This window comes from Poecilia reticulata, chromosome 2 (assembly GCF_904066995.2).
Source record: "Poecilia reticulata chromosome 2, P_reticulata-male-v2, whole genome shotgun sequence".
Lineage (NCBI taxonomy): Eukaryota > Metazoa > Chordata > Actinopteri > Cyprinodontiformes > Poeciliidae > Poecilia > Poecilia reticulata.
This window is the reverse complement of record NC_088831.1, coordinates 26778730-26806287: the sequence shown is the minus strand read 5'-3', so window position 1 is coordinate 26806287 and position 27558 is coordinate 26778730. Positions and strand designations below refer to the sequence as shown.

The 27558-nt window shown below is 39.8% G+C and overlaps 2 protein-coding genes across 7 annotated transcripts in view; one reads left to right on the top strand and one right to left on the bottom strand.

Annotated features, from left to right (window-relative positions):
- The window catches only part of pou2f1b (POU class 2 homeobox 1b), a 24061-nt gene extending 3737 nt beyond the window's left edge, over positions 1-20324 (top strand). The window contains exons 2-15 of one of the 6 annotated variants that reach the window (XM_008434922.3): positions 5600-5665; positions 6171-6256; positions 6957-7052; positions 8723-8914; positions 9001-9115; positions 9201-9292; positions 9371-9544; positions 10402-10543; positions 10739-10884; positions 11589-11777; positions 11923-12037; positions 12880-13210; positions 13296-13381; positions 14069-20324. In XM_008434922.3, the coding sequence (XP_008433144.2) occupies positions 5600-5665; positions 6171-6256; positions 6957-7052; positions 8723-8914; positions 9001-9115; positions 9201-9292; positions 9371-9544; positions 10402-10543; positions 10739-10884; positions 11589-11777; positions 11923-12037; positions 12880-13210; positions 13296-13381; positions 14069-14340 (2102 nt within the window). In that variant the 3' untranslated portion in view covers positions 14341-20324. Of the gene's footprint in view, positions 1-5599; positions 5666-6170; positions 6257-6956; positions 7053-8722; positions 8915-8997; positions 9116-9200; positions 9293-9370; positions 9545-10401; positions 10544-10738; positions 10885-11588; positions 11778-11922; positions 12038-12879; positions 13211-13295; positions 13382-14068 lie in introns of all 6 variants that reach the window. The other 5 variants (XM_008434912.3, XM_008434896.3, XM_081602070.1 and 2 more) reach the window with 5 other exon arrangements.
- cd247l (CD247 antigen like) lies at positions 19714-27470 on the bottom strand. Its single transcript, XM_008434997.3, has 7 exons — positions 27204-27470; positions 23366-23460; positions 22385-22417; positions 22244-22267; positions 22097-22156; positions 21992-22021; positions 19714-21745 (listed from the first exon to the last, which is right to left on the bottom strand). The coding sequence occupies exons 1-7, from the start codon at positions 27265-27267 to the stop codon at positions 21668-21670; spliced, it is 384 nt and encodes a 127-aa protein (XP_008433219.1). The 5' UTR covers positions 27268-27470; the 3' UTR covers positions 19714-21667.
- Between the last annotated feature and the right edge of the window lie 88 nt (positions 27471-27558).

Sequence of the window (27558 nt, the reverse complement as noted above, 5' to 3'; positions counted from 1 at the left end):
CCCGCTGTAATAAATTCAGGACATGCCATTTCAGAGCACTGAGAGGGCCTCCATGCAGGCTCCAGTTAGACAGGCTGCCTTTTTCCTGTTTTGGAAGCAACATTTTAGATAATAATAAGAGTCTTGTGGTGCCCTAGGACTTCTCATGTTTCTGGGGAATTAAAAAAAAAAAATCCACTCTGACTTTGCAATGACATGCAAAACTTGTTAAATATATTCCAATTAACAGGAAATTATTATTAATTTTTTTTGTAACACCAATACAAAAAATAAGCAAGCTTAGGTCAAATTTTAAGCATTTAATAGTATTAAAATCCTAGATGGAGATGAAAAGTAAAAGTGACAACATGTTTACGATGTAGCAACAAGAGAATCTTTAAGAAGGCTTTCAGGAGAAGTAGGGAAAGGCAAGTTGTTGCATGTTGCAGGCAATAACTGTCACGTTGTTTCTAACGGATGACATGCCTCAGACATAATTAAGATCTGTAGTAAACTACTGCTGATATTTTATTGTAGCTTGTTTTAGCTACAAACGGTGAGAAGTGAAAACTGAGGTCTTGCGTAGGAAAACATACCAACTAGTAAGAACATTGTTGCTTTGTTGAGCTTCCTTTGACTTGCTACAGAGCAGAAGGTTCAGAACGATGAGTAACCACCTGAATAGTCAGGAGTTAATATAAATGTCATGTCCCTCATCAGTGACGTTCATGTGAATTTAAACTGTAACAGCGAGTCATGCAGCTAGCCTCGGCTGCATGTGCTTAATGGAGGGCTTGTCCTCCCTGAGAAACGTACTTTAATTTGCTCGGATTGGATTTTCCTCCTAGTCTACCGAAAGTTACCTAATGACCACCCAGGAGAGAAACCACGGTAGCTTACAGAGGTGTTAGACCCATTACTGTTCATCAAATTACATGGCATGCTCATGCTCATTTGTGGACTCGGTCCGGCCGCAGCTTCTGGATTTTGTTGCGTGGTTTATTACACTCCAGTCTGAATCTGCTTGGAATATTTATAAAAATGCTGCACTTAGCTGGGAAGTTGTTGTGTTTTTAGGTTAATGGCCCCAAACTCACAGATAATTTGTCTTACGCATACATCCAGACCAATAAAAACAAATTAGCACGGTGCTCAGATTGACCTAAATGTACAGGTTGTCCGTGTAGTCTCGGCTAACCCTGAAAAACAAAGGTGCTAGTACAGAATGAGGATGCGCTAATTAACTTTTTGCTCAGTCTCGTGTCGAATCTCTCAGCTCACATTAATGTCCCTGCAGAATTCAGCCAGCCTTCCCGTATTACAACGCTAATGAGATAACGGTTTAAAATTCTCTGCGCAGGATATTTGTATAATGCATTGTTCCACTTTGAGGTTTTGCAAACCATTCAACCAAGGGGCCGTGTATGTGTAGCGCTGCAGATAACCAAGTTTGCATTCACTTCTTCTCTGCTGTCTCATTTGGTTGCTTGAGGACAAGAAGAGTTGTTTCTCAGCCTCCCCAGGCTTACCTTGTTCAGGCAATATCTTCAAAATCTTTTTATTGCAGATGGCATGAAACATGGAAATGCTCGTCTTTGAATAAACTGTTGACGAGTGTGAACATGTCAATACATTTAAACATGCTTCAGTGGGGATATTTTATTTAAATCGTTTAAATATTTATGTCTTGAAGGAAATAAGACTGAAAAATAGTGTGAAGTGTATATTGAATATCAGCGGTGTTATGACAATTAATAGGCAGTCATCTAGAATGTGCCAGTAAAGTCCAAGTTGTCGATAAAAGGTGAAACAAGTTATTTTTCAGATTCAAATTAGGGATGTGCAATATCAGGAAAACATGCAATTAAGATGGTATTGCCAAACACTGCTGTGATGTTATTTATGACTATTGAGTGATTATTTTCCCCACCACTTTTTGTGAAATTTATCATCTCTACCACTAAAAATATACACAAGGTGTGAACATCAAGAGCAGAAGTAGTTAATCAAATAAGCCAAATATACTATTGGCATTCATAATTTGCAGTCATGTCACAACATTATGACTGACATGTATCAGTCATAATGTTGTATCAAAATTGTTCTTTGTGATATTGCAGGTATTGATATTGCAATAATAATTGTAATTCCATATATTGTGCAGCTCTAATTGACACTAAGACCTGAGGGAATTTGAAGATGTATTTGCCAAATTCATAGTGGAGAAAACATGGTTGATTCTGAAATGAAAGACACGAGTTTGTTTGACAGATTTTAGCTGATTTTGATTTCTCTTTCACAACAATAAATGAAAATTACGTTTTTATTTTCCTCCTGGTTAGAGTAGAAATGTAACTGTACAAAGCTTTTGTAGTAGAGGAAGGTTTTTTAAAAAAACATCTGAGGGTGTCTGTCTCTACATCACAGACAATACAAATACAGTAAAATCCTTGGGATTATGTAGAAAAATAATTGTTATGGTCATTTTAAAAGTGAATAAAAGTATTGTCTGGGTTAATGTGTGATTGGGGAAACCTCTCCTGTACTTTTGGTGGATTGTTAACTTTTAAATCTTTCATTCATTCACTATTAAGGAGCCCTGTGAAGCATGTTTGACTGATTCACATTAGGTCCAGAAGCAATGTCACCTCATCTGTAAGTGAGAGAGTGCAGTTAGTGCTTAATAATTATTTAAAACTGCGATGTTTCTATAATATATGAAATATTCCATCACAAAATTTCTAAACAGACTAAAGTATTGCAGAGGTGATGCTTTAAGCAGCTTTTAGCAACCTGTAGTAGCATTCAGCATGACTGGTGTGATTACCATGTTTAGTAATAGCCATGCTAACACCTGCATGTTCCCTGTAGGGTCACCATAACCTTTCCAGAAAGATTGCGAACAAATATTTGAACACTTAAAAAGATTCAAGCAAAAGCTACTGCTGTGTTCAGTGTTGGTTAATGGCTGAGGCCTCACCCTGTTTAAAGGTAGCAGTCAGGACAAACAGCAGACTTGCTTCCCTGAGCGTCTTCTTTACACCTTTTGTCTGGCCTCATTTTGAAACGTCTCAGTGACTTTAAAATCAGGGATGGACCGATGGACTTTTTTCACTTCCGATACCGATACAGATATCTGAGGTTTAGTATCAGCAGTTACCGATCTGATACAGAAAAGCAGTGATTTATTTTATTTAAACACAAACATAAATGTTTTGAATTAAGAATTTATTTGATAATTATGCACAAGTACAATACACTTAAATATAAAAGCAGCTGCAAAAGCTTGGTGAAAAATGTAAAAACAACACAACTTTAATTTGTTCAGTCAGTGCAATTAGGAGAATAACAGCAAATGTAAAATAATAAATAACAATAGGTTGACTAGTCAAACATATAAAAAGTTTAACTGCACTTTCTGAACAATTTGAAAGAATATTTTTGCGATTAGGAATTCTAAATATAATGTAAAATAAATATTAAGCCGTGATGTCACTCAGAGCACAAAGCATAGAATTAGACGGAATAGATACATAATCTAGACTCTTTTTTTCTTCTTCTCAATATTGTAACCAATACAGATATTAATATCAGATTCCTGCATCACTATTTAAAGTAGCCAACTTTGAGTCATGTTCCCTCAGTAACAACTTCTATACCGAAGAGCGTTTCTTGAGTATGAGTAGTTAGTATTTCTGCATGGTGCGTTCAGTGATTGTTAAAAAGGTCGGGTATTTATTTGCTAGCTGGACAATAAGTGATGAGGGCCAGCATATTTCTTAGTGCATCTCTAATTTTATCTACATGGTTGAAATGAAAATATTTTTTGTTAGTATACATGTAGAGAGAAACGAGGAAGAAAACATGTTTATTAGTATTTACCGCAGCGCTGGCGCGGTTATCAGCGTTGGTCAGCTGTGATTCGGTCAGGCAGTGGTTGGTAAGTACAGAGGTTGATTAGGCCTTTAGCCAGGAGCAGTTGCTGTGGATTTAGTCGGTAAGCCCCTTCCCCAGAAGACCCAAATCCAGCCTCGCATTCCTCTCTGATTGGTTGGACACCTGTGCGGCTCCATAACCGGGCCGCTTCCCTGCCGCATTAACTCTCAGCACATGCTCCGAGTGAATTTTAAAAGGGGGTGCGGGGGGCAAAACGAAACACTAATGGAATGTAAAGCTAATCTAAATATGTTAATCCCCAAACACTTCATAAACATGGACGCCAGCGGCCCGCCACCCACTTTCTGAAGTCATTCGCTTTGGAATGTTTTCGCCGCGGGGGTTCTCACAGTAATGACAAGCTGCTGGTGGATTAATGTGGAGTTATTTATTTCCGATTGAGCGAGTCCAACACCCTCCACCCCCTCTGCCTTTTCCCTCTTCCCCCCCCACACGAAACCCAAACCTCCCCCTCCCTCCCTCTTTAGCAGTTCGGCCCAGTCTCCAGTCGCAGACGCTCCATCGAAGCAGTTCACCCAGCTAACACCACAAGCCCTCTGCTGTCAGACCTCACGTTGCATTCTGGGATGTCTTCAGCCCCTTTACCTGCTCTTAGCTAATTACTTTTTAGGCCGATGCTCACACAATAATTGGTCTTGTGCTGCTTCCTCCCCTCCTTCTGCTGCGCAGAGTGCTAGTTTGAGCACTTTCTTCCCTCTCTCTCCCCGTCGTCCTTATTCCCCTGTTTTTTATCGTCCTCCAAAAGCCATCCAATTAATATGCTAATGAGCTGATAAATATTTATAGGGGTTTTAAATTATGCAGAGAGCTTTCAGAGCCCGGTGTGAAATGCGTTGCTCGCAGGACTTCAAAGCCTTGCATCACTAACGAGGCAGGAGTAGATTTGCATACGGCTTTAATCAGCTGAATACTGATTATGCTTCATTATAGAGTTGGATGGAGGGAGGAAAAGGAGGAGGGGGGTTCGGTGTTGAAGGAGGCCGCCAGCTGCACTTGTCGTTTGTTTCATTCCAGCAAGAGAGGGAGAGAGAGAAGTTTTTCAGAAGTAGAGGCAATCTTGGCAGCAGAGAGAGGGACTGCTAGAGAGAAAGGGGGCAGAGCTGTAAGAAAAGAAAAGAGGGGAGCAAGGAGAGCTGTTTGCCTAGACACTGTTGGCTTTCCCAGTGTGCGTTTCCCAGAGTTGCTCAGCAGACCGTGTGGTAGAGACCGCCACTGTGTCCCTGTGTCTCTGTGTGCTCGCTGCTGACCAGTGGAGAGTGAAAACAAGAGAGAAGGGAGGCAGAGGCGGGGGGGGGTGTGGGAGGAAGGAGTGCGTCCTGGACATCCTGTCGGTGGGGTTCCCCAGTCGGGCGGGTTGTACTCGACAGGTCCAGCAAGCATGCAGGAAAGCACAGGTGGAGCAAAAACGGGTGAGTTTTTTTTTTTAAAGAAGACTGCGAGCGAGTTCAGCTGGGTTTTATTGTTTGGTCGGAGGCTAATCTGGAATATTGACATGCAAATGTTACAGATTTTATCCTACAAGGTTGTAACATCTTGCTTTTTTAATGAGAGTGTTCTGTAGCTTTTATCAGTGAGAATGAATGAAGACTTGAGGAGCAGGAGTAATATCTTGGCACCAGTTGATATGAGATTATCTCATTATGTGTCTGTCTGGTTCTTTCAGATGCTAAAGTGAATAATCAGTCAGAAACTTCTAAATGTGAAATGGAAAGAGGTGACGGAAACACCGGTCAGTATCGATCAGCCTGTTTCTTTTTTTTTTTTTTTTTTGCATGGTGGAGATATTGAATTTTTGGAGTTTTATCTCCTCATTCAACAGGTTTCAGAATCGGATCCGAAATTTATTTGAAAAATGTTGGCAACACAAAACCATCCTGTTAATCTTTGTAAACTCATTTGATCAGCTTTCCAAAATTTCCATTATTCATTTATTTTCCGTTCTGTTTTGTTTTGTTCCAATGCTTTAGTGACGTTTCGCTGCAACTATGTAACCTTACGTTGAATACTGAAGATAAACATTTGCATTCTTCCTGATATGTGCTTTGAATTCCTGTGTAAGCTGCAAATGTGAACACTTTATTTAATCAGTAACACGCAGCTGTTTTCATATGCATTTAAAGAAACATTTCCTCCCACCTGCAGATATTTTCAGTGTTCCTCTTTTTGTTTTTTAACTGCAGTGTCTTTTCTCGGTTGAACCGCTGTTACAAACATGTCTGTGTTTCTGTCCCTAGGAGTCCAAACCAATGGACTGGACTTTCAGCGGCAGACGGTGCCAACCACAATCTCTAACGCACATGCACAAGCCCTCTTCCAACAGGTACCACATCACACATGCCTGCATGAGCTGGAGCATTCGCTTTTACCTTTCAAAAGTTCTTGTTTTAATCTAAGGAGCAGCCGTGTTGCAGGAGACTACGGCTTTAAATATTCATAAAAGTAGTTGCATAAAAAAAAAAAAAAGAGATGCAATTCTAGGAGAGGTATGCTCATCAGCACGACAACATTTGCAAGCAAGGAGTTCATTTAAATGAGCCAGGCTCTCTCAGTGTCGCCTGGCAACAAGGCAGATTAATCAACCCTGTATGCTAATTAAGCTGCTCTGCGGTTGCTCGGAAACAGATGGCAGAGAATATGCAAATCTATGCAGAATTTACATGCACTGCATAACAGTTATTTTAATTAGCATCTCTGCTGTTCCCCTCCCTTCACTTCTTCCTGTCTCTGAAGGCTGTGACACATTTTAAATGCCCACTTTTATCGCTGCCTTTTTTTCCCTTTCTTTTTTAATTGAAATTCCTCTCACTGCTTAAAGACAAAAGGTGCAGTCTGACCGAGCCACTCAGGTAGCAGATAAATTAGATTTTTATCGTCTTGGTTCTCCTTGTTTAGCACGATGCTTCGTTTCTTGATCTGATTTGCCTTAATTAAAAAAACATCAGTGTCTTGCTCCTATATTTTATGATTATGACTTAAAAGGACGTAAAATTAAGTTTGGCTCTCCGCTTCACTTCTGCCAGTCGAAGTTGGAAGACTCGGGCGCTCTTCCTGCCTCCGTCCAGCAGAGCGTGTTGCCTCAGACCCAGCTAATGTTGGCAGGGGGACAGATTGCTGGAGTAAGTGGCCCCGCGCCCTCGCTGTGCTCGGTCACAACCTCGTCGTTGCGTGCATCCCCCGTCCCCCGTGATCACCTTTCAATACGATCAGTCCTGCTGGAGAAACATAGCTGATAAAATGATGGCTTGATAAGTTTGAGCCTCCTCTGCCTGTCTGCCTGCTCATCTCTGTGGTTGTTAGTTTATGTTCAAATGTCTCCATAACAGAAAGTGTAAAGCGAGCATTCGAGGCATTTCATTTCCATGTTTTTTTTTTTTTTTCCTGAGAGGACCCGACGGCTGCTGCTGTGCGATGCGGGAGTGAATGTTTACTGTGCATGTGGATCTGTGTTTGAACATCGACGTCAACATGCTCATTCGCACTTTTGCCTGGCGCAGCTGCATGAGTCCTTCTCTCTGTTTTCCTGTGATGACTCATATTTGTGCTTACAAAACAGCCTAAGCTTTCGTTTATCTTTGATATCTTTGTGAAAAGTTACATTCTTCAAGGACATTTACAAAAATACTCGCAGTTAACACGATTCCGTGACTTGCAAAGGTATTCACACTTCCTTGATTTTTCCATGTTGTGACCAGAGTTTATTTTATTAAGATTGTATGTGATCCACTGACAGAAAGTAGTGAATAACTGAAATAGAAGAAACATGATTTTGGGTCTATTTGGGTTTATTTTTTTATTTTTTACATACAATCTAAAAAGTGTTGCATATATTTATGTTGAGGCCCTCTAGTTCAGTACTTTGGAGAAGTACCTTATTTCTGCACTTACAGCTGCAAGTCTTGTGGTTTCTCCACCAAATTTGCTCAACTGGAAACTGAAATTTCTTTGTAAGGTAGCTCAAGCTTAGTTAGATTGATTGGAAAACATCGGTAAGCAGGAATTTTTAAATCTTGCTACAAATTTTCTGACTTATTTCGATCTGGACTTTGATTGGACCAAATGAATATGCTTTGATCCAAACCAGCTTTCTGAATGAAGGGTCATTATCTGCTCCCACTAAAGCCTTTTTCTTTCTTTAAATCTACCCATCTTTACACCAAGCATCTCCACAGCATGACGCTGCCACCGCTATGTGTCACTGTGGAGATGGTGTGTTTAGAATTATGGGTTTTAGATCTAGGACAAATGGTTAAATTGGACTTCTGATGGCTCTCTCTCAACTTTCTTACTGCCACTATTTAATTTTTTGCACGTAAAATCTCATCAGCTCCTTGACCCCACTAAAGACAAGTATCCACACAGCATGATGCGGCCACCAGCACACCTGAGAAGTATCAAAAAGGTGTAAATACTTTTGCAAGGCACTGTGATCGGAAAGTTGCAGGAACAAAGCACAGCTACACTTGTGGTTTTGTTGCATCAACACCAACTGAAGTCAGTGTTGACATTTATTAAAAAAACGAACAATAACTTGTTGTTATTGATAGGAATTTACTTTCAGTATATTTACTGGAAGATTTCCAGTAAATATACCCAAATTACTATCAAAAATCCCAGGCATTAAATCAAAAACTGATCTCGCATCTGACAGTAAACTTTTCATTGGTATCGAAGCCAAAGCACACTTCACGTTCCGTGCGATCTATCCTTAAACCTAAAGCGCATCACCTACTTCCTCGCCGTTTCCAGCCGCTCCGGTCTCACGCCTCCTGTGTGTGTTTCCCCTCAGTTGACCCTGAGCCCGGCGCAGCAGCAGCTGCTGCTCCAGCAGGCCCAAGCTCATCTGCTGGCTGCAGCCGTGCAGCAGCAGCAGCAGCACTCCGCCAGCCAGCAGAGCAGCACCACTGGAGCCAACATCTCGGCCACCGCAGCCGCGCCGATCACCCAGCTGCCCCTTTCACAGCCCATCCAGATCGCCCCTGTAAGTCGCCACCCTCCATACACTAACAGTAAAATGTTTCAAACAGTCGGCTAATTGTGTGTGTGTGTTATTTTTTTATGCAGCAGCTGCCGCAGAATCTAACCCTGCCTCAGTTTGTCCTGGTTCAGTCTGGCCACCCGATCGCAACGCCATTGCAGCCCACTCAGTTTATCATCTCGCAGACGCCGCCGGCCCAGCAAGGCAAGTGGACTTACTCGTAGGATTTAGAGGAGAGAAACATTAGCAGGATTTTGTTAAAACGTTGCCGTTGCATGTAACTCTTCAGGCATATTGCCAGCCCAGAGTCTTCTAACTCAACTACCTCAAAGCCAAGCTAACCTCCATCCGACTCAACCAAGCATTACCCTTGCAACTCAGGTAAGATATAATAAAAGTTTGTTTAGGTTGTTAATTTCTTATACATGTTTTGTTTATCTTTACTCCTGTCCTCTGCAGCCTACATCTCCAACTCGTACGACGGCAACCACCAACATTCAGAGTCTGCCCCACAGTCAGACGCCCCCCAAGCGGTTGGACACCCCCACCATGGAGGAGCCCAGCGATCTTGAAGAGCTGGAGCAGTTTGCCAAAACTTTCAAGCAGCGTCGAATCAAACTGGGCTTCACGCAGGTAAACAGTCAAGAGATTCATCTGAAAAAGATTTCGAGTTGGAGTCACACAAATATGTGCTGGCAGTAAGCATCTCCAGTTGATTTTACATAGTTTGTGAAGGTAGGAAATTTGCTTTTTGGTTTCCTAAATCTGGATAAGTATGGGGGAAAATTTATGTAGACGTATTAAAGGTGCAGGATAGTTTCCTTCAGATTTGATCAATCTTTTGGTTGCAGACTTTAAGATGAAGCTAAATGGAATTAGTAAATAAAATGAAACTAGATAAATGTTTTGCACTCATTTCCAGAATGTTGTAAATGTGGGAGGAGAATTTAAAGTTTGAGAAAGTTTGGACTCTGACCCGTAAATTACAAAGGAAACCTGTTTTTAATGTCAGTTGTGTTTTTCTTCATCTTTAAGGTGTCCTATTCCTTTGGCACTTTTAGAGAAATATATTGCAAACCAGTACAGAGACATAAAGGAAGCCCTGCACATTTAGTTAGTGTTCGACTCTAGTTTGAAGTCGTGCTGTTGAGTTACACCTAAATTACAACTTCCTGTCTTGTAGCATTATTAGCTTTCTGTGACAGAACCAAGCTGAGGTTCAGGAGCTGCAGCAGCAGGGATGAAGGCAGGAATCAGCTTGTATATTCATAGATCCATGCTTATTAAATGAGGAAAAATGTGTGAAAGTCACATGTAGGCCATTTTAAGCTCTGATCAGAATATTTTTGCGAATCTAAAAAAAAAACTTTTCACTATGTAATTTAAATGAATAGAGATTAGTTTTTAGAGGCTTTAATCAGAACTAGGAGACTAGAAGACAATTAATAATTTATGACTCTCATATTTCTGTGTCTCCCTTCAAATTGCAGGGGGACGTCGGCCTGGCGATGGGGAAACTGTATGGAAACGACTTCAGCCAAACCACCATTTCTCGCTTTGAGGCCTTGAACCTGAGCTTTAAGAACATGTGCAAACTCAAGCCTTTGCTGGAGAAGTGGCTTAATGATGCAGGTTTGTCCCTAAGCCCACCTTGTTTCTTGAGTTCGATGACAGATGGATCAATGCTCCAACATCTGAATCAAACAAATCATCATGAGCATTTTGAAGAACTTGACCTCAATGACCCGAGTTGAAGGATGGTGGGTTTTGCATGATGTACTTTGCCTTTACCTCCCTCCTTTCCTTTTGTCGGTGCTGTTTGTGCAGAGAACCTGACATCTGACCAGTCCTTGTCCAGCCCCAGTGCCCTGGGCTCCTCAGGCATGGGCATAGAGGGCATCAATCGCAGACGGAAGAAAAGGACCAGTATCGAGACCAACATTCGAGTGGCCTTAGAAAAGAGCTTTCTGGAGGTGAGAGCCTCATGTTCATGAAATCAAAAGTCCTGATTGAACCGGTGATTGAAATCCTTAAAAATGCTTGAATTTTTAAGGATGGAGTTTTCAGGGTTTGGAAAGTGCATGACATCCATCTGTCTGCATTGTTTTGTAATAAAGTTGCAGTAGAATTTTAGGAGAAAAGACTCCTTACAGAAAGTCAGGTGATTATTTATATATAGAGTAAGAATTTCATTAGAGCCAAAAGGTAATTTAACACAAACAGATTTGTACAATGTAATGACAATTTATTGTTCCTAATGGGTCAGTGAGTTATTGATTTGAGTAATTGAAATGAAGTTGGTCTTATATTTCATTCACTAAACTTATTGAAATTGCTGATTTTATTATTTTTTATTTTTTTTGCTAAATCAATGTTTTGTTCTCAGACCAGTCTGGTGTAGAGAGAATTAACATTTTGTCATATTTCAGTTTACTTTGTTCCTGCTATGCAGAACACTATAATAAGATATTATTAATAACAGTAATTAATTATGTCATACAGTGAATTGAAACTTTTTTCAGTTCATTTGTATAGTTTTTATCTCCAAAATGTGGTGCAGAAAAAGTTTGAAAACTTACCTTTGACACTCAGCAGCAGTGAGGTTGTTTTCGAGGATGCAGCGCTGCAGCTTCCTCAGTACTGACGGGGAATCCCTGGCTTCTTTGCCCTCTTCAAGCAGAACCAAAAACCTACCTCTGACGAGATCAGCATTATCGCTGACCAGCTCAACATGGAGAAGGAGGTGATCCGGGTCTGGTTCTGCAATCGCCGACAGAAAGAGAAGCGTATTAACCCGCCAAGCAGCGTCAATAACGGAGGAGGCAGCACCTCCATCAAGACCATCTTTACCCCCAGCAGCCCCTTGGTAGCCACACTCGCACATTAAAACCATTCTTCAGCAGTGTTGGATCTTTTGACTGATCTGTCACACTTCATGCTTTAAGCTAAACTTAAACAAGATGTAAACCCAAAGAAGCTCGCTGAGTGTTCCTCCGTATCCTCCTCTCCAGGTGGCAAGCACAGCAAGCCTTGTTAGCAGTCCAACTATTAACACATCCACCACCCTGACTGTAAACCCAGTGATGCCTCTCACCAGCACCAGTGTCTCCAGTTTGGCTTTCACAGGTTTGTGTTTGTTTTTAACTTTGACTAAAACCTTGAATCAGTCAATCTAAGCTGGGTGTCGGTTTTATTTATTTTTTAAGAGCAACCTTTGTGTTAAAATGCCCTAGCTGTAAATCTACACCTGTGCGTCTCGGCATGCACAAACTTATGAATAGGCAAATAGCTTCCTCTCTGTTGTGCGCCTGCAGCTGCTGCATTCCTGCTTATGTTTAACTTTATTCGAACTTGAAATAAGTTGCAGATATCGTCGATAGCCTTACTGAATGTCAGCGGTCTTACATGTTTGTTGTTTTAGCTTCAGTAATGTTTTAGAGAGTGTCTTTAACATTGCAGTGGGCTGTTGTGCAACTTTAAGTAGTTTTCAGTTGAAAGGAAACAGCTGCAGGCGAGTGTTGGAGGTTTAGGTGGGAACCACTTTGCATATTTATACGCATTTTAAAAGAGGACAGGCTGCGGAGTTGCAGTTAAACTATTTCGACATCACATTCATTATTTGCAAAAGTAAAACTTTCGGTGCATGGAGTAAAACTGTGGCACAATTTAGATGAGGGGTTGAAAAAATGCTCTACTGTAAATCAATTCAAGAGACTTTAAGTCAGAAATGATTAACTTTTACACACTTTGGAGTAAATTACATATTGTTTCCAACTTATGTTGTTAATTTAATGTATACGGCTATGAGAACGGGGCAGGTTTATACAAGATTTTATCTTCTTCCTGTTCTTTTCACTCTTTTTTTTGTTTGTGAATTAATGTTGGAATGTATTAAATCCAGCGTTTAACCTGATTATTTTAATGGAGAGAAAAGAAACTGCATTCCTCCTCTTTCCCCATCTGCTAAGGCACAACAGTTGGAGGCACAAACACAGCATCGGTCATCTCCACCGCACCTGTACTCACCACGTCGACCAGCGCTCCATCGATAAGCCCATCCATGACCACTGTTCAATCCACGTCCACAGACAGCAAAGCCAGCATTCAGGCGCTGGTCACGCAGGCTCCGACGTCCATAGCGACGTCTTTAGGGACGGGCCAGGTGATGGTGGCCGCTCCGGGCCTATCCACAGCGCAGCTGGGGGCCGCCCAGCTGCCCACCAGCGCCAGCTTTGCAGCCATGGCTGCAGCTGCGGGGCTGACCCCGGGACTGATGGCATCATCCCAGTTCACTCCAGGGTTAGTCTGACTTTTCTACAATTTGCTCAGAGGTTTTTTTTTTTTTCCTCTCTATTTGCCTTAATAATGCTTGTTTTGTTTTTAGGGGCGCCCTTCTTAGCCTGACTACTGGGGGGCTTGGCAGTGCACTGAGTCCTCTGATGAATAACAGCACTCTGGCTGCAATTCAAGGTGTGTGCTAGGCCAGCGTCATGACCCAGTAGTAAACATTTTTGGATATTTTCCCTTTTAGCAAAATGAGTGTGGTTTTTCTCTTTTGTGTTTCTTTTGTGTAAGAAATTGCATCCTGAAACAATGGATTAAATAAAACTCCTAGCTTCACTAGGGTTAGAATAATACTTTCTAGAAGATGAAAATGAGAGTTTCAAATAAGAAAAAGTAATTTCTAAACAACAACTGTCATCTGTGTTAGTAACACAAGAACTTCTGGTTAAACTCTTTGATCTTTTTAGTTTAAATTATTAACCATTAATAAATCCCACTGTGGGCTTTAGAGAATTTCTCTTTAGTGTAGGATAATCCAGTCCAGATTTGAGAAGTGTTGGCGTTATAGATTTCGAAATAACACTGATCTAATTTGGTCTTGATGCCAAAAACACCCTTAAAGTCAACGTCATTGTTAATTGTTTTATTGTTTGAGTGGACTGATTTCAAAGCAAAACAAATAAAATTGTTTCTATTCAATCTTTTGTTTCTCCCTGCATATAAAGAACTGAATGCATCAGTAGAAAATGGATAGTAACGTTTGGATACGTTAAACAGTCCATAAGAAATGGTTGCATTAATTAAAGACATGTAAATATTATTGAAAACCTTGTGTTTTGCACACTAAAACCGATCCCCACGTCTCCTCCTCAGCACTGGCGTCGGGCAGCCCCATCCCCATCACGTCTCTGGACGGCGGCAACCTGCTGTTCGCCAACACCTCGGCCGCCAACACGCCCAACCTGGTGACCACGCCGCTCTTCCTCAACCCCCAGAACTTGTCGCTGCTCACCAGCAACCCCGTCAGCCTGGTGTCGGCGGGGGCGGGCGGGCTGCAAGTCACCGCCGACGCCCACCACCAGGCCACCACCGCTGCCGTGCCTGTGCAAGCCTCGACCATTACCACTGCCTCCAAGGCTCAGTGAAGCCTCGGTCCCGACGCCTCGTTTCCTGCCGCGAGCACTACTTCCCCGTCACAACGGGCGGGGGACACAGGCTTCACTACCCGCCCCACCACACTTTTCAGATGAGAACTAGAACATTATTTAATGTATTTGCTGCCACCAAAAGGAAAACGACATCCAATATAATTGGGCTTAGGTTTTGTTTTTTTCTTTCTATTTTTCTTTCTTTGTTTTCAATAGTTCTCAATATTTTCTTTCACAAACACTCTTGTTGGCCTGAAAAAAAAAGAAAACAAACAAACTCTGCACCATCACACTATTATGTACATATTTCCTCCTATTACGAGGTCAGAATCACATCTGACACGTCTAACCAAAAAAACAAAATCTTTGTCCCTTCTAACATTTCAACTTTCTTTTTTCGCTAATTTCACAATGTTTTGTCGTGACTAACAAGGGTTTGTGCATCACTTTCTTTGTGTTTTTTATTAACGTTTTTGACAGGCCTCAACTTAAATCATATCAAAGTTGTACTCTTCTTTGCTTTTCCTTTCTAGGTATTTTTTTGGTTTTAAATCTTTATAATTCTAATAAGTTAATATTCACCTATCACTTTTTAATCGTGGTTATAAGGCTTTAAATACAAGTAATAAGTGGCCGATTTAAAGGTTATCATTGCTTTAAGGGTCGGAGGTGACTGGGTGGGTCTCTCTGCGTCTCTTCTCTGGAAACACTGAGTTTTACAAGTCGCTGTGGCGGTCAAAAGGCCTCTTAGCTTTTGTAAAACGAGGGTCTAGTTGTGGATTGTTGACACTGACAGAAAATGGCTCGAAATATTTGTGTGGAGAGCTTTTATAGAGAGCGAGCTGCAGCCACGTATCCGGATGAGGTGGTTTGGGTTGCAATGTGCTTTCTGCAGCTCTTCCAGATCAGTTTCTGGCAGTGTGTCTTTTTTTTTTTTTTTTTTTCGTGGAGGGCCATGTACTGGCGGTACTGGCTCCATGGGATTTTATTGTGGGTTTGTGTTTTTTTTTTTTCCTTTTTCTTTTTAATAGTAGTACTGTCATATATGAACTTGTGCACAGTATCTGTACCAAAAAAAAAAAACTGGATTGATGAGCTGCAGTCTGCCTGATTTTGGGAGGAATGAATATGTACTTTAAGATATACCAAAAATATTTGTTAAAATAGTTGCTGTGTGTAGTCAGTGTAGCTTAGTCTAGTCGATATATTTATGAGTGCAGAATCTCTTCATTGTCAACAGAATATAGAAATGCAATATTTTGATGACCATTTTCCAAAGATAACATTGTTTTTTTTTTTTTTTTCTTTTCTTGTTTTTTATTTTAATTGGCAGCACTACTTGCCAACATGAGAGGGATGGGGTGGTTGTGAGAAATTGGTTTCTTTTTTTACTTTTATGAGACACATTTGCTCGTTTTTACCACCTGGGCCTTGCCCTCGATTTTTAAACTTGTTTTTTCAGAGCCGTTTGAAGGCATGCTTTTTTTTCCTAATCTGTTCTAGTAGCATTTTTGACATTTTTTCTGAACCGTAGTGGAAAGCAGGCATGGGCCGGCATGATAGACTTGAGTAAAAAAAACAAGTTTTACTCTTTTCAGACGATCTAATACCGGCATGTAGCTTGGCTGACTGTCATCTCAGAGTAGTTCCTTGATAAGACTGAAGGATTTTGAAGCTTGAAATATTTCCAAACAGCTGATAAATATTTTTTTGTTTTGTAAGTCAGAGAAAAGTGTAGTTCCCTTCTTTTGGTGGCCAGCAGTGTGCAACATCATTACTTCAAATTGCAGGAAAAAAGAAATCTCTGTTATTACATTAAACAGACTTTAACCATAGGAACTGTTTGTAACAGGTAACCGGCCCATGCCTAATGGACTTTTTTTTTTTTTTGTTTGTTTGTTTTGTGCTAATATTCAGCCATAAAACAACAGCTCGAACCAAAGCAGTTTTACTCAGTAAGTTGCTGTGCCTGCCGGAGCACGCAAGTTGCTGTTCACATGGTTTCTACGACTTCCCCCGCCCGTGCAAGCAGTTTTTTTTCCCTCTTCTCCAAATGCCAGATTCTCCCCGATTTGGTGCTGCTGGAACCAGATCACAGAAACTTAGCTTTAACAACTTGCTGCTGAAGCTCCCGACGGGGAGCCGAGCTGTCGAGAGGCCTGCATGCTTCCTTTATAGCTTTACGACTACGCCCTGTGGAAGTCGGGGTTTGGTAGTTTCGACCCTCCCACTGGGGAGGGCTCACCTGTGTAAATGCATAAACCCAATCGTCGGAGAACATCCTTCACGTTCGTCTCGGCGTCGCCGCCTTGACCCATTGTGTCTGTGGACTGGTCGTAAACCCACCAAACTGTTTTACAAAGCAGCACATTCAGTCACACCCCACAGAAAAGTAGCATTGATCGATATCCAAATGATGACTTTAGTTCCTGCAGTGATTATTATTTTTTTTTCTTTTTCCCCTGTGGCTGTAAGTCGTGAAATTTGTCCACACGATCCGCCTCCTTGTTTTCTTTTTAATAATTGTGACTAAATATACCTCAGCAGAAACTTCAACATAGGTTCACCGTTAGACATTTCTGGGTGTAGAATGTATAAGTGCTGTCTGGCTTTACCATTCAGAGGTTATACCGTTCATAGGAACCACAACGTTAAAGGACAACCTACTACTACTACTGCTATTTTCTAGTACTACTATTTAAAGGGTGTTTCTGGGTTTAAGTGTGTGTTTTTTTTTTTGTTTTTTTTTTTTATCTTTCTTGCCAAAGTAAAAGCCTTTTCTCGTCAAAGCTTTGTGGATGTCTGGCCCCCTCCAACCTGCAGGGGGCGCTCAGTTCCTGCCCTTCTTTTTAGTCATTATGTTTCACCTGCACCATGATGAACCAGCTGGCACCATAGGATGTTACTGAAATATTTATCTGAGGAAAGACTTAACAATTAGAGAGGCAACCTTTTCTTAATTCTATATAAATATATATATAAACACGTGTAAGATATTCATATTTTATATTTGAACTAGTATGTTATCAAGATTGAATGTAGTGTTTATCATGCTAACTCAAAAGAATAAATCTCCCCGCAATCTTCTAATGCTTTATTCACTTTTTTTTTTTTTTTCTTACCTGACCAAAAATATGAGAGGAAGTTAGTGAGGATGCCTCTGTTTTTGACCTGAGGAACTCGAGACGCTGAAGCATCTGACCTTATTGCTTTATATTATAATTATTATTGCTAATGTTTTATTTTTTGCGTTGTTGTGAATTTGATTTGCTGTGTTGTCTTTAACAATCATTTTTCTTTAACTTCTTGCCTTTTTTTTTGTATAGCATGAGAGGATAAGATCACTGGCTTTTGTAGTTTGACAAGAGAGGATTAACATTATCATTTATGCCTTACTGTTACGTAGAAGACATGAGCATTGTAGCGTTGTGTTGGTGTGTGTGTGTGTGTGTGTGTGTGAGAGAGAGTGAGGGCTAATCTGGTGCATTTCGATGAAATGGTAGATATCTAGGGCATTTTGGAGTGGATTAGTGATGTGTGTTTTGTTTCGGCCAGGTTGGGAAATACTTTATTTGTAATTCCAGTGGCTTTTTGTGTGTGAAAGTGTGTTTGGGTTGTCTGCAAACCTTTACGGTGCATTTTCCCTCATCTTCCAGCTGTTGTAAGGAGTGATTTTCTTTTTTTCTTTCTTTTATCAAAAAGTTTGTTGTAGAGGAGTGCTTACTTCTTTTTTTCTTTTTTTGACTGAGTTCGTCTACTGATTAAGCCACAGGCTTCACGCAGGCCGTTCGCCGAGCCTGCTTTGGGAAAATCCTACCGTTTGTGGTTGATTTTATTTTTTTTTCTTTTGATATTCTTATGAGCTGTTTTCTTGGCTTTTAGTGCTTCACTGTCAGTAGGTGATCTTGAGACTTCAAGGTGTTCTCGTGGTTCAACCAGGCGACTATATTGAGCCCGATTATGTCAGTTTGCTGTGGAGGAAGAACAGGTGGACCACCAGTAAGGCAAAACAAACTGTTGTATACCTCATTTCTTAACTCAAAACAGAGTGAAACCTGCTTTAATCTACTTATAAGATAAGAAAAATGTTTTTAAAAGTAAAAAAAAAAAAAAAAAGTCAGTGGAGAAGCCTGCTCATACCTGTACTGCCACAAGGTGGAGGCAGATTACACACCAGTGCTTGTGAATGTCTGCTGTTTTTTTTTTTTTTCCCTTTACAACTTGTGCACACGTGTCTTTACATTTGTCAGATCTGAAAAATCTGCAATCCTTTGTTGCCACTTTAGTTGATTTCCTACTCCCGTCTTTGTGTGTATACACTTCCTTTTAAGTTTGACAATCCTGTTTTTTTTTTCCATATTTTTGTTTGTCATTTATGACACGGTACAAGTATGTGCAGGTTTCCTCCTGTCGTGGCCCGCTCTCGGTTTCCTGTGGTACCAACGCTAACCAAAGACTTCTAACTTGATTGTACGCGAGCAACGCCGTCGTCTCGCCCATCCCCGCCTCACTGCTCAGCATCTAATCCAGGCTGCACTCCCTCCACGTCCCTCATCCTCCAGAGTCCCAAAGCGTTCCGACTGTAAGGGGATGTTTTGTTTTGTTTGCTTTTCTTGTAGTGAATGTGCGTCCCGTCGGTGCAGCGGTTTCAGTGCCTGTGGGCGGGGATTGGAGGGGGCTGAGCGGGCCTCTGTGACGGGCACGAACCAATGTGGCGATGGCTGGGTGATGTTTGTTAATACACGCTGAGGGTGGATCCTGTGCACGCTGTACCTGCTCAGGACTTTGTACGTCCTCCCTTACTTTCTTCCATCGCGTCTCTCTCTTTCTCTCTCTTTCTCTTTCTCTTTCTCAAGGACTTCTTCTTCTTCCCCTCGCTTCCCCCTTCATGTCTCCAGAAACACACGTCCTTCCCTTCACTGTCGTCTCCTCTCTACAGACTCTGTGACACTATGCATCACGGTCCGTCCCCGCCCGGCTCAGACCCGACGGGGCTTCGGTGACACTTTTTGTCTAAGGCTTTACTCCAGGCGAGGCCGTCCGGCTCTCACAAGCGCTATCCCAAAGCAAAAATCCAAATATTTAAACTTTTTTGACAAACGCAGATACCAAAGATCTCTCTCTCTCTTTCTATCTCTGTGTGTGTCTCTCTGTCTCCCTTCCCGCCCTGCAGCATGTGTATTAAGAGACAAAACCCAGCTCTGGCTTTTAGTCCTTAGCCTCAGTAATTCCAAAGCTTAGATGTATATTTTGATATATTTCTGAGAAGAAAAAAAAAAAAACTTGCGTGAAAAGCGTCTGTTTGTTGTAACCTCTTTTTTTTTTTTTTTTTTCTTTCTGTCACAGCATGGAACTAATTGCAGAGCTGTCTTACTCTTAGTAGGTTAAAGATATAGTATTTTTGTATGTTTTTTTTTTGGGTGTGTCGTGTGCGATTATCAGTTTTCCGGCCCAGGCAACCACAGCTTTCAATAAAAAAAACAGAAAAATAAGAAAAAAATAATAATAAAAAAAAAGGATGACAACCATGTACATATTATGTCGGTGTATCTCGAGAAATGCGTTCTGTAAAACAATTCACGTTGGAAGCTTGGGCTGATCTAAAGGAATGTGTTCCTGTTTTATTTTCCTCCTTTTTCTTACTCTGCAGTCTATCGATTTACTTTCCAGGACTCGAATGTAAGGAGTTTTGGTTTTCACCTGAAATACAACACTGAGAGAGGGACACTGCTCTGATATTATTACTAAAAAGAATAAAAAAATAAAAATAAAAAAAAGTAAAGGCCTCCAGTCATGGAGGTTTAGAAATAAAAGATTGTGTAGGAGTTTTAAGTATGTGAATCAGGATACATAGTAGATTTTGATGCATTTGTCTGCTGTATTTTTGTTTTTTGTTTTTATACACATACAAAGATAATCTTTTACTGTAAATGTACAGTTCTTTTTTTGTTGTAAACATCATTAAAACTGTTTTCCAAGTGTTTTGACACGTGCTTTATCCTGTTATATACAATGAATGCAATACTTCCTATTGAGTTCAAATTTACATCGGTCCGCGGTTTAGAAAATACCTCTATTACTATTACTGCAGCATGACAGCAGGCTAAAGAACTAAAACACTAAATCAGACTAAACTTTTCCCTTTTTTAGTCGGAATTTAACTTGGATCTATTTGCTAAATGTCAGACGGAGACTATTTTTCTAGTTTATTTTTTTACTTTAATGTCAAAAGTTTATTTGTGCTTCTTTAGCATGTGGTAAAATTGCAATTTCAGCTATTCAGTTTGTTAGTAGGGTCAAATATTTTTTGTGCCCTTTAACAATATTCTGTCAAATCATTTGTGGGAATTTTGGTTCGTTCTTCCCAACATTCTGAAGTCAGCGTTGTAGGTGGCATCGCTCACACGTTTCCTGTTGGAGTCAGATCCAGGCTTTTTGATGGTTACTCCAAAACATTGATTTTATTGTGCTTAAAGTTACTTTGTAGCTAACTTAGCGGGATTATTAGTGTTCATTTAGAAAACTGAATTTAAGCCCAAGCTTTAACTTCCTGGCTGACGTCTTGAGATGCTGCTTCAGTTTTTGTATGTATTACTCTCTCCTTAGGTCATTTTATCAGTCTATCCTGGACCAAAACACTCAAGAGAAGGTTGCCACATCCCTACTTCACACTCGAGATGTTTACAAGTTTCAAACATCCTACAAATGTAGAAATAATCACTTCAGCATGCCTGTAAAAGTCAAGCTCTTTGCCCCCCCCGAGTGCTTTTTTTTTCAAAAATAATCTCTTAAAATGTTCTTGCTGTGTGGCTTTTTCAGTCCATGTAATGACATTCACCAGCTTCAGCCAAGGTTTTTACAAGATGTTCTGCTTTTTTACAGGCTGAATCAGTATTATTACTGTGAAGATCAATAGTTGCCTTCATTTTACTCAAATGAGAATCAAACCAGTGGCTGTATTTAAACCTCTGGGTTTGATGAAGGCAAAAATGCCATTATTCAGGTATTTAGCAAACAGAAATTACTTAAGAAGCTGACATAAAACAGGAAACGTTTAGTCTGATTTAATGTCAGACAGTGAGGGGAAAAAGGTTGTCTTGTTTTACACGGCGCATGTAACTATCTGTTCTCAGTGGTACAAAACCTCACGTCTGATTAAAAATCCAACCACATTTTATCTAACCAACCACCAAAAAAAAATGAAGTGCTTATCAATACAAAAAAAAAGCGAAGAGAAAAGGAAAGTCTTTACATAAAAAAAAACAGGCAATAATCTTCCATTCATCTCAGAAATATTAGCTTCTCTGTTTCTGAAAGTGCGTCGCTACGGAGCCGAAGCGGACCGAGGGCTGGTGGGGACAGACTCATACGGATCCTTATCCTTCTTCTTGCCCTGGCTCTGCTGCAGAGAAGAGAGACGAACTGCGTGAACATACGCTACGAGTCTATGTAATTTAAAAGGTCGTTGAGTATTACAAACTTGATTTCATTGTTCTGATGGTTTAAACTTCACACTGAACAGATTCGCAAATAAGCCAAAGGTATCTGAGCTATGGTGTAAAATGAATTTGTCACGTCTCTTGATCTTCCCCAAATTTTCTGAAGATTCACAGAGTCTGAAATACTTCAACATATTTGACTGGTTTACCTTAGGTCTCTTCTTCCTGTCAGTTTTTCCCTAAGAGGACAAAACACCATCGTGAAAAATGAAGGTGAACAGCTGGGAATTTGTTCATTCGGGTTTTAAGCAAACCTTTGCTTTTTTGGGGTCAAGCACTTCGTAAGCATCAGTGTCCTTTGGCCTCTCGAGTTCCTAAAACAAAATGAAATAATCAATACATAGATGAGAACACAATTACCAAAAATCTGACTATTTAAACTGTGAGAATGCTGACTTTACCTGGTAAATGCCCCCTTTTTCTCCCTTTATTATAAAAGAGAAGAATAAAACAGTTAGTTTATATGAAAAGTTGAATAACCATCACCAGCTCTATTTGAATAAAAAGATTTTAGAGAGATGATTTGAAGTTTGGATACTTACAAGCTCCGGTTGAACTCGTGGCATTTTGGAAAACTGAACCAGGATGAAACAAACAGAAAGTATTAAATCTAACTTTTCAACCACCTTTACAATCAAATGAAGCCTTTCCATCAAAGTATAACAAGAACACAGCATAAACATTTTCTGTAGCCCACTGTACGACCAGAAGGTAAAGTTCAGCAACAAGTTCTTCCAGGACTGTGAATCTCTGCAGCTCCTCCAGAGTTATCTGTGCTGCTTCTCGCATTTCGTGTTTGGCCTGCAGGTTTGGGCGGATGCTGACGACTTGGTAGGTTTGCATTTGTGCCTTCTTCACATTTTTTGATGATGAATCGAGTGGTGAGATGTTCAAAGCTCAGCATGTTGTTTGGTGAACTGACCTCAAACCTCTGCAAAGAACACGTCAGCTCTGTTCTTTGCTCTGCATGACGCTGTTTGTTTGCTTATATTCTCTGAGTTTTTATGCGTTTTTACACACCAATATTTTTAGAAGAACAGAAATATGCAGATTTTTTTATCATAAGTTTCCTTCCATCCACTTTCGCTTGGATGACAGTTTTGTTATATTCTTCTTGTGTAGTCTACAAATTAGATGTTAATGTTTCATTACGAAGGACAAATATCTATTTAATTCAATATGTCAAAAACACGTATGGATGTGGAATTGTCAGATATAATTGATTCACAAAGTTTATTGGATTTTTTGCTTTGTAGTTAATTTAACTCCAGTCTGCCTCTATCAGAAGATGAAATGAAATGAAAATGTGAAATCTCATTTTAAAATATTTGATCATTTTCCTATCAGTTACTGTAGACACTCACCTCTGTTTTTTCTCCTACACTCTGAGAAATATATATATTTTTTTACATTTTTAACCATCATAATTAACTATATTTCAGTTTCACAATCAAGTTTCCATCCACCGATGCTTATCTGTCTGAGACCACTCTGAAATGTGGTCTACCTTTGCTGACACTCACTTTTTCTCTGAAGAACAGCGCCGTTGCAGCAATACAGTAAACCATCAGAAACGCGTCCAGGAAGTAGCAGATGACCGGATCAGTGAAAAAGGTTTCTGCAGAAGAAACAAACAGAAAACAGAAACAAGATGTTATACGACTGTTTCAAACTGTGCGCGCAACTGTGTCATGAAGTTTCTATTCAAGATATTTGTGCAGGGGACGATCAGTTTTGGGTTGGGTGCCTTGTTGCACAGTGAATTTGGAGGAGATAAGCGGTCTCACTGATGGAACAACATGATAATAAAATGCGTGCAGTTTGTTGCAGGAAGGGGACTTTTTGATCTATGACCAAGTTTCAAATTTGGCTTCCAGCCCCTAACACACTATGATGTGTTTCACACAGCACGCAACGCTGATATCTGCAGAAAACCACCACTGTGCTCTTAAACTCTATTTTCCATCTAATTAGCTCTTCACTCATTTGCTGGTGTTTTTTTGTTGTTTTTTTTTAGCTGCAGGACGTTGCTTGTGCGTGTTTCTGCAGTGATCTTCTCTCTTGCAGAGGAAGTTCTGTTGATGTGTCAAACACCTTTCCGATCCCAGAATGACCTACTTGAAATTTGTTGTTGTTTGCAGTTCAGTTCAATCGTGCCGTTTCTCTTTCAATTCATGATTAAGGCTCAGTTTTCAATTTCTAAAGCAAAAATCTGGTAGTCATGTTCTGAATTGTACATTTTGAAAGTCTGTGTTCACAGGAAGCAGCTCTTTTTTTTTTCTTTTCTTTTTTACAATTGCACTCAAGCAAGGGTTTGAACTTTTTTTAAAAAATTTATTTACTGTATTTTTTTTTTATGGAGCAAAATCTATACTAACTGCATTACCTTATTTTTAGATCCCTGGGTCTTCATGCAAAATCTGATTACAAATAAAATAATCATTACATGCAGCCATTTAAGTGACACTGTGCTTTTTTAGAAACAGAAACACAGGAAGAAACTATAAATGGACCCGTTTGCGTGTGTGTGAACTGGATGGAAAAAAAAAGGGGGGGGGGGGGGCATTAAAGCAAGACGGATGAGAAAACTGAGAGAGACCCCTTCAGAACAGGAAATAAGAAAACTACATATCTGCAGCTGAAAACCTTAAATGTCTTCCTGTCAGTGCGATGGGCTGCTGTGAGGTTTCTGTGAGGCTCTTTTATGTTGGCCTGCGGTTGGAACAGCAGCCTTGTAGTGAGAAAGAGGACAGCCGCGGCAGATTCAGAGGCTTTAACGTCTTTCTCTCAATCATCTGAAGCTGCTTCAGTTCTTCCATTCAGACGTTATTTTTATGCTTCTAAAAGCAACAACGGTGTTGCTTCGATGAACACGATTGGAAAGCTAAACTTAATAGCAGCGATGCTAACGTTTGGACCTCATCTTGTTTTGTCATCTGGAAATGTGTGCACCGACACTGTGTTGTAAAAATGTTTCATTTTGGCAGCCCGAAATAATCAGCAGCACATTAGAAACTGTTCTTCAAAGTTTCACTCTGAGAAATATCGTGTAAAATTTCTGACATCCTTTTCACTTAGCTAGTTAGCTTAGCTCAGGACCAACAATCATGGCAGCGTCATTTAGACTTGTGATTTAATCTTAACGCTAGTTTAGTTTTCCTCTTGATTTGAACACAAAAGTAACTTAAAGACAAAACAACACAACAAAAATAATTAAAAGTAATTTTGTGTTAACACTGTTTGTGTAGCTTGAAAATAAGTTTCGACGGTTCTCTCCGGTACTTAGCACCAAGAAATATTCCCATATCCTTTGCACGGAGAAAGAAGTTTAAGTCTTTTTAAAAGATGGCTTCCTGTCCTTTAAGTGCGTCCTACTCTAACTTGAACAAAAAATATGTCAATCCACTCCAAATTACGCTTCAGATCCAAAACACGCAGGATTGTAAAAAAAAAAGTGCTTGGCCCCTAACACGGTTCTGCGGTTTTTATTTGTTTGTCACAATGTATCAGGTTGATAAAACAAATTTAAATATCAGACAAGGACAACTTGACTAAATACAAAGTGCAGTTTTGAGATAATTATATAATTTACTCAAAGATAATATATTTGGTTGGTCTACCTTTGGTAGCAACTATATGCCCTGAAGTGATGCATGGCATTGAGTCTTTTATGTCACTGATTTTTCGATTTCAGTCACGTCGGAGAGTTTTTCTTTGTATAAACGGCCAGATCAGCTTGACACCACATCATTTCATTTGAATTCATGTCTATACTTTGACTAGGTCACTCTAAAATGTTTACTTATGTAGAAGTGGAGCTGCTGATGTGCTTTAGCAAATGGTCTCAAACTGTGGTGGCCGGACATCGTCCCTCAAGGTTTTCTGCTTGACAGCACAATTCGCAGTTTCGCCAATTACGGCAAAACATCCAGATCCTGAAGCATCAAAGGAGCTCAAGTCCATCACACCACCACCCCACTGTTTTGTTTCCAGCACAGGGCCAGTCATGTAACTCGCTGTCGCTGACGTTAACAGAGGTAAGTGAGGCCTGCAGTGCTTTGTATGTTCTTCTTGGATGAGTTGTTGATGCACTTTTGGAGTAATTTTGGTGGAAAGGTTCACACCTGTTAAGTGTTTTCTCCGTTTTTGGATAGTTTGATGAAATTCCAAACGCATTAAAAAATTGATCTGATACAGACACATCTATCACAGATGACCTTGCAGTCCAACCAAAAGTAAACTATCAACAATATATTTTAAATCCATAGAGAAATGAAAATCCAACTTATCTGAGGATTTGTTTTTATGAAAACATGTGTGAAAAAGAGTCTAAACTATTACCTTTCACCACTGTGATGATAATAAAATCTTTCATAAATTGCATTAATAACATCAGACTCATTTAGACCGTAGTGTTGCCATCTAGAAAGAACGACAGTTTTTACATCTTTCCATTCAAAAAACAGGAGTGATGCACCATTAATTATAAAAATATTGATCAGACTCCTCACATTTCCCGACATTAGTGATTGTCGCGAGCTAATGACTTCAATATGTAGCTGATTGCATGACCACTTTTAACTGTCTGAATTTAATTTAATATAGTCTTTAAAAATATTACAGTGATCACAGTAAAGTAGACCAAAATAAACTTGGACTTGGAGCATCTCTTTGATTGTTTTTCTCTTCTTTTTTTATTATCTACAACTTAAAATAGAAAGTCTGTGAGAAATTTAAATTATATCCCCTTCTAAAAACAAATGTGAACCAACGAAATGAAACAAAACAAAACAAAAAATACCACAACATAAATCCCTTTGCAGTAGAAAAGGTACTATATAATATATATATATATATATATATATATATATATATTTTTTTTTTCAAAAGGAAATACACTTTTGAATTTCAACAAATTTAATTTTGGATTATCAGATAAGTGCTCAATCATATTTCTGTATCTTCTTTCTTGCTTTGTCCCAGGTTTTGGGAGCTTTTTGTAAAATACAAAACTGAACATGAAATGAATCTTAAACCAACAAAAACAAAACAAACTTGCACTCAAGATAAAAAGCATCAGTGTGACAATAAAGAAATACAACAAGATAAGTGATCTAAATGTTTCAGAGTGTTGAGTTTTGTTGATCCGATGTCAATCGTAAGGGTCACGCTGAAAGTTCGGACAAAGTGTAAAAACTTATTTAAATTAACATAATTTTTGGCAAACAAAATTAATTTGGAGCTCAATTTTCGTAGTTAACGTGACATAAATCTTAATCACAAATACCGAAATCCAAAGAACATTTTGTAACAAGCTCAGAAAAGCTAGTTTGACACAAACTTTCTTTTTGTTTCACTTACCTTCACAGCAAACAGGCATGAACAGGGCAAAGAGCACAAACACGCCTGTCATCCATGAATCCATGCCTCTGTGTGCCAGTAAAAATAATTTTTTTACTCTTTTCGTCAAGCAGCTGCGAGTCGCCTCACAGTATCGTCTGATCCCTCTGCTGAGAGGAAGAGGCTGAATGACAACCCACTAGTGGACTGAGACTGTAAACTACAAAGCTGTGTTGCAACCCTGAACACCCACCGCTGGTCTCGCCTGCTCTGTTCATTTCATCTGCTCAGAATCTGCATTTACAGACTAAACGTTGCCACCTTGAGGGTCTTCACTCAGGTTATTCCTCTACACAGCACGTATAGGCTTCTTATT

Excerpts from the sequence above, each read along its gene's own strand:
- cd247l (XM_008434997.3), bottom strand. The coding sequence starts at position 27,267 with ATGGATTCATGGATGACAGGCGTGTTTGTGCTCTTTGCCCTGTTCATG. Across the intron at positions 22,418-23,365 it reads CGCTGTTCTTCAGAGAAAAA|TTTTCCAAAATGCCACGAGT; the intron begins GTGAGTGTCAGC and ends ATCCTGGTTCAG. Across the intron at positions 21,746-21,991 it reads ACAGGAAGAAGAGACCTAAG|CAGAGCCAGGGCAAGAAGAA; the intron begins GTAAACCAGTCA and ends TCTTCTCTGCAG.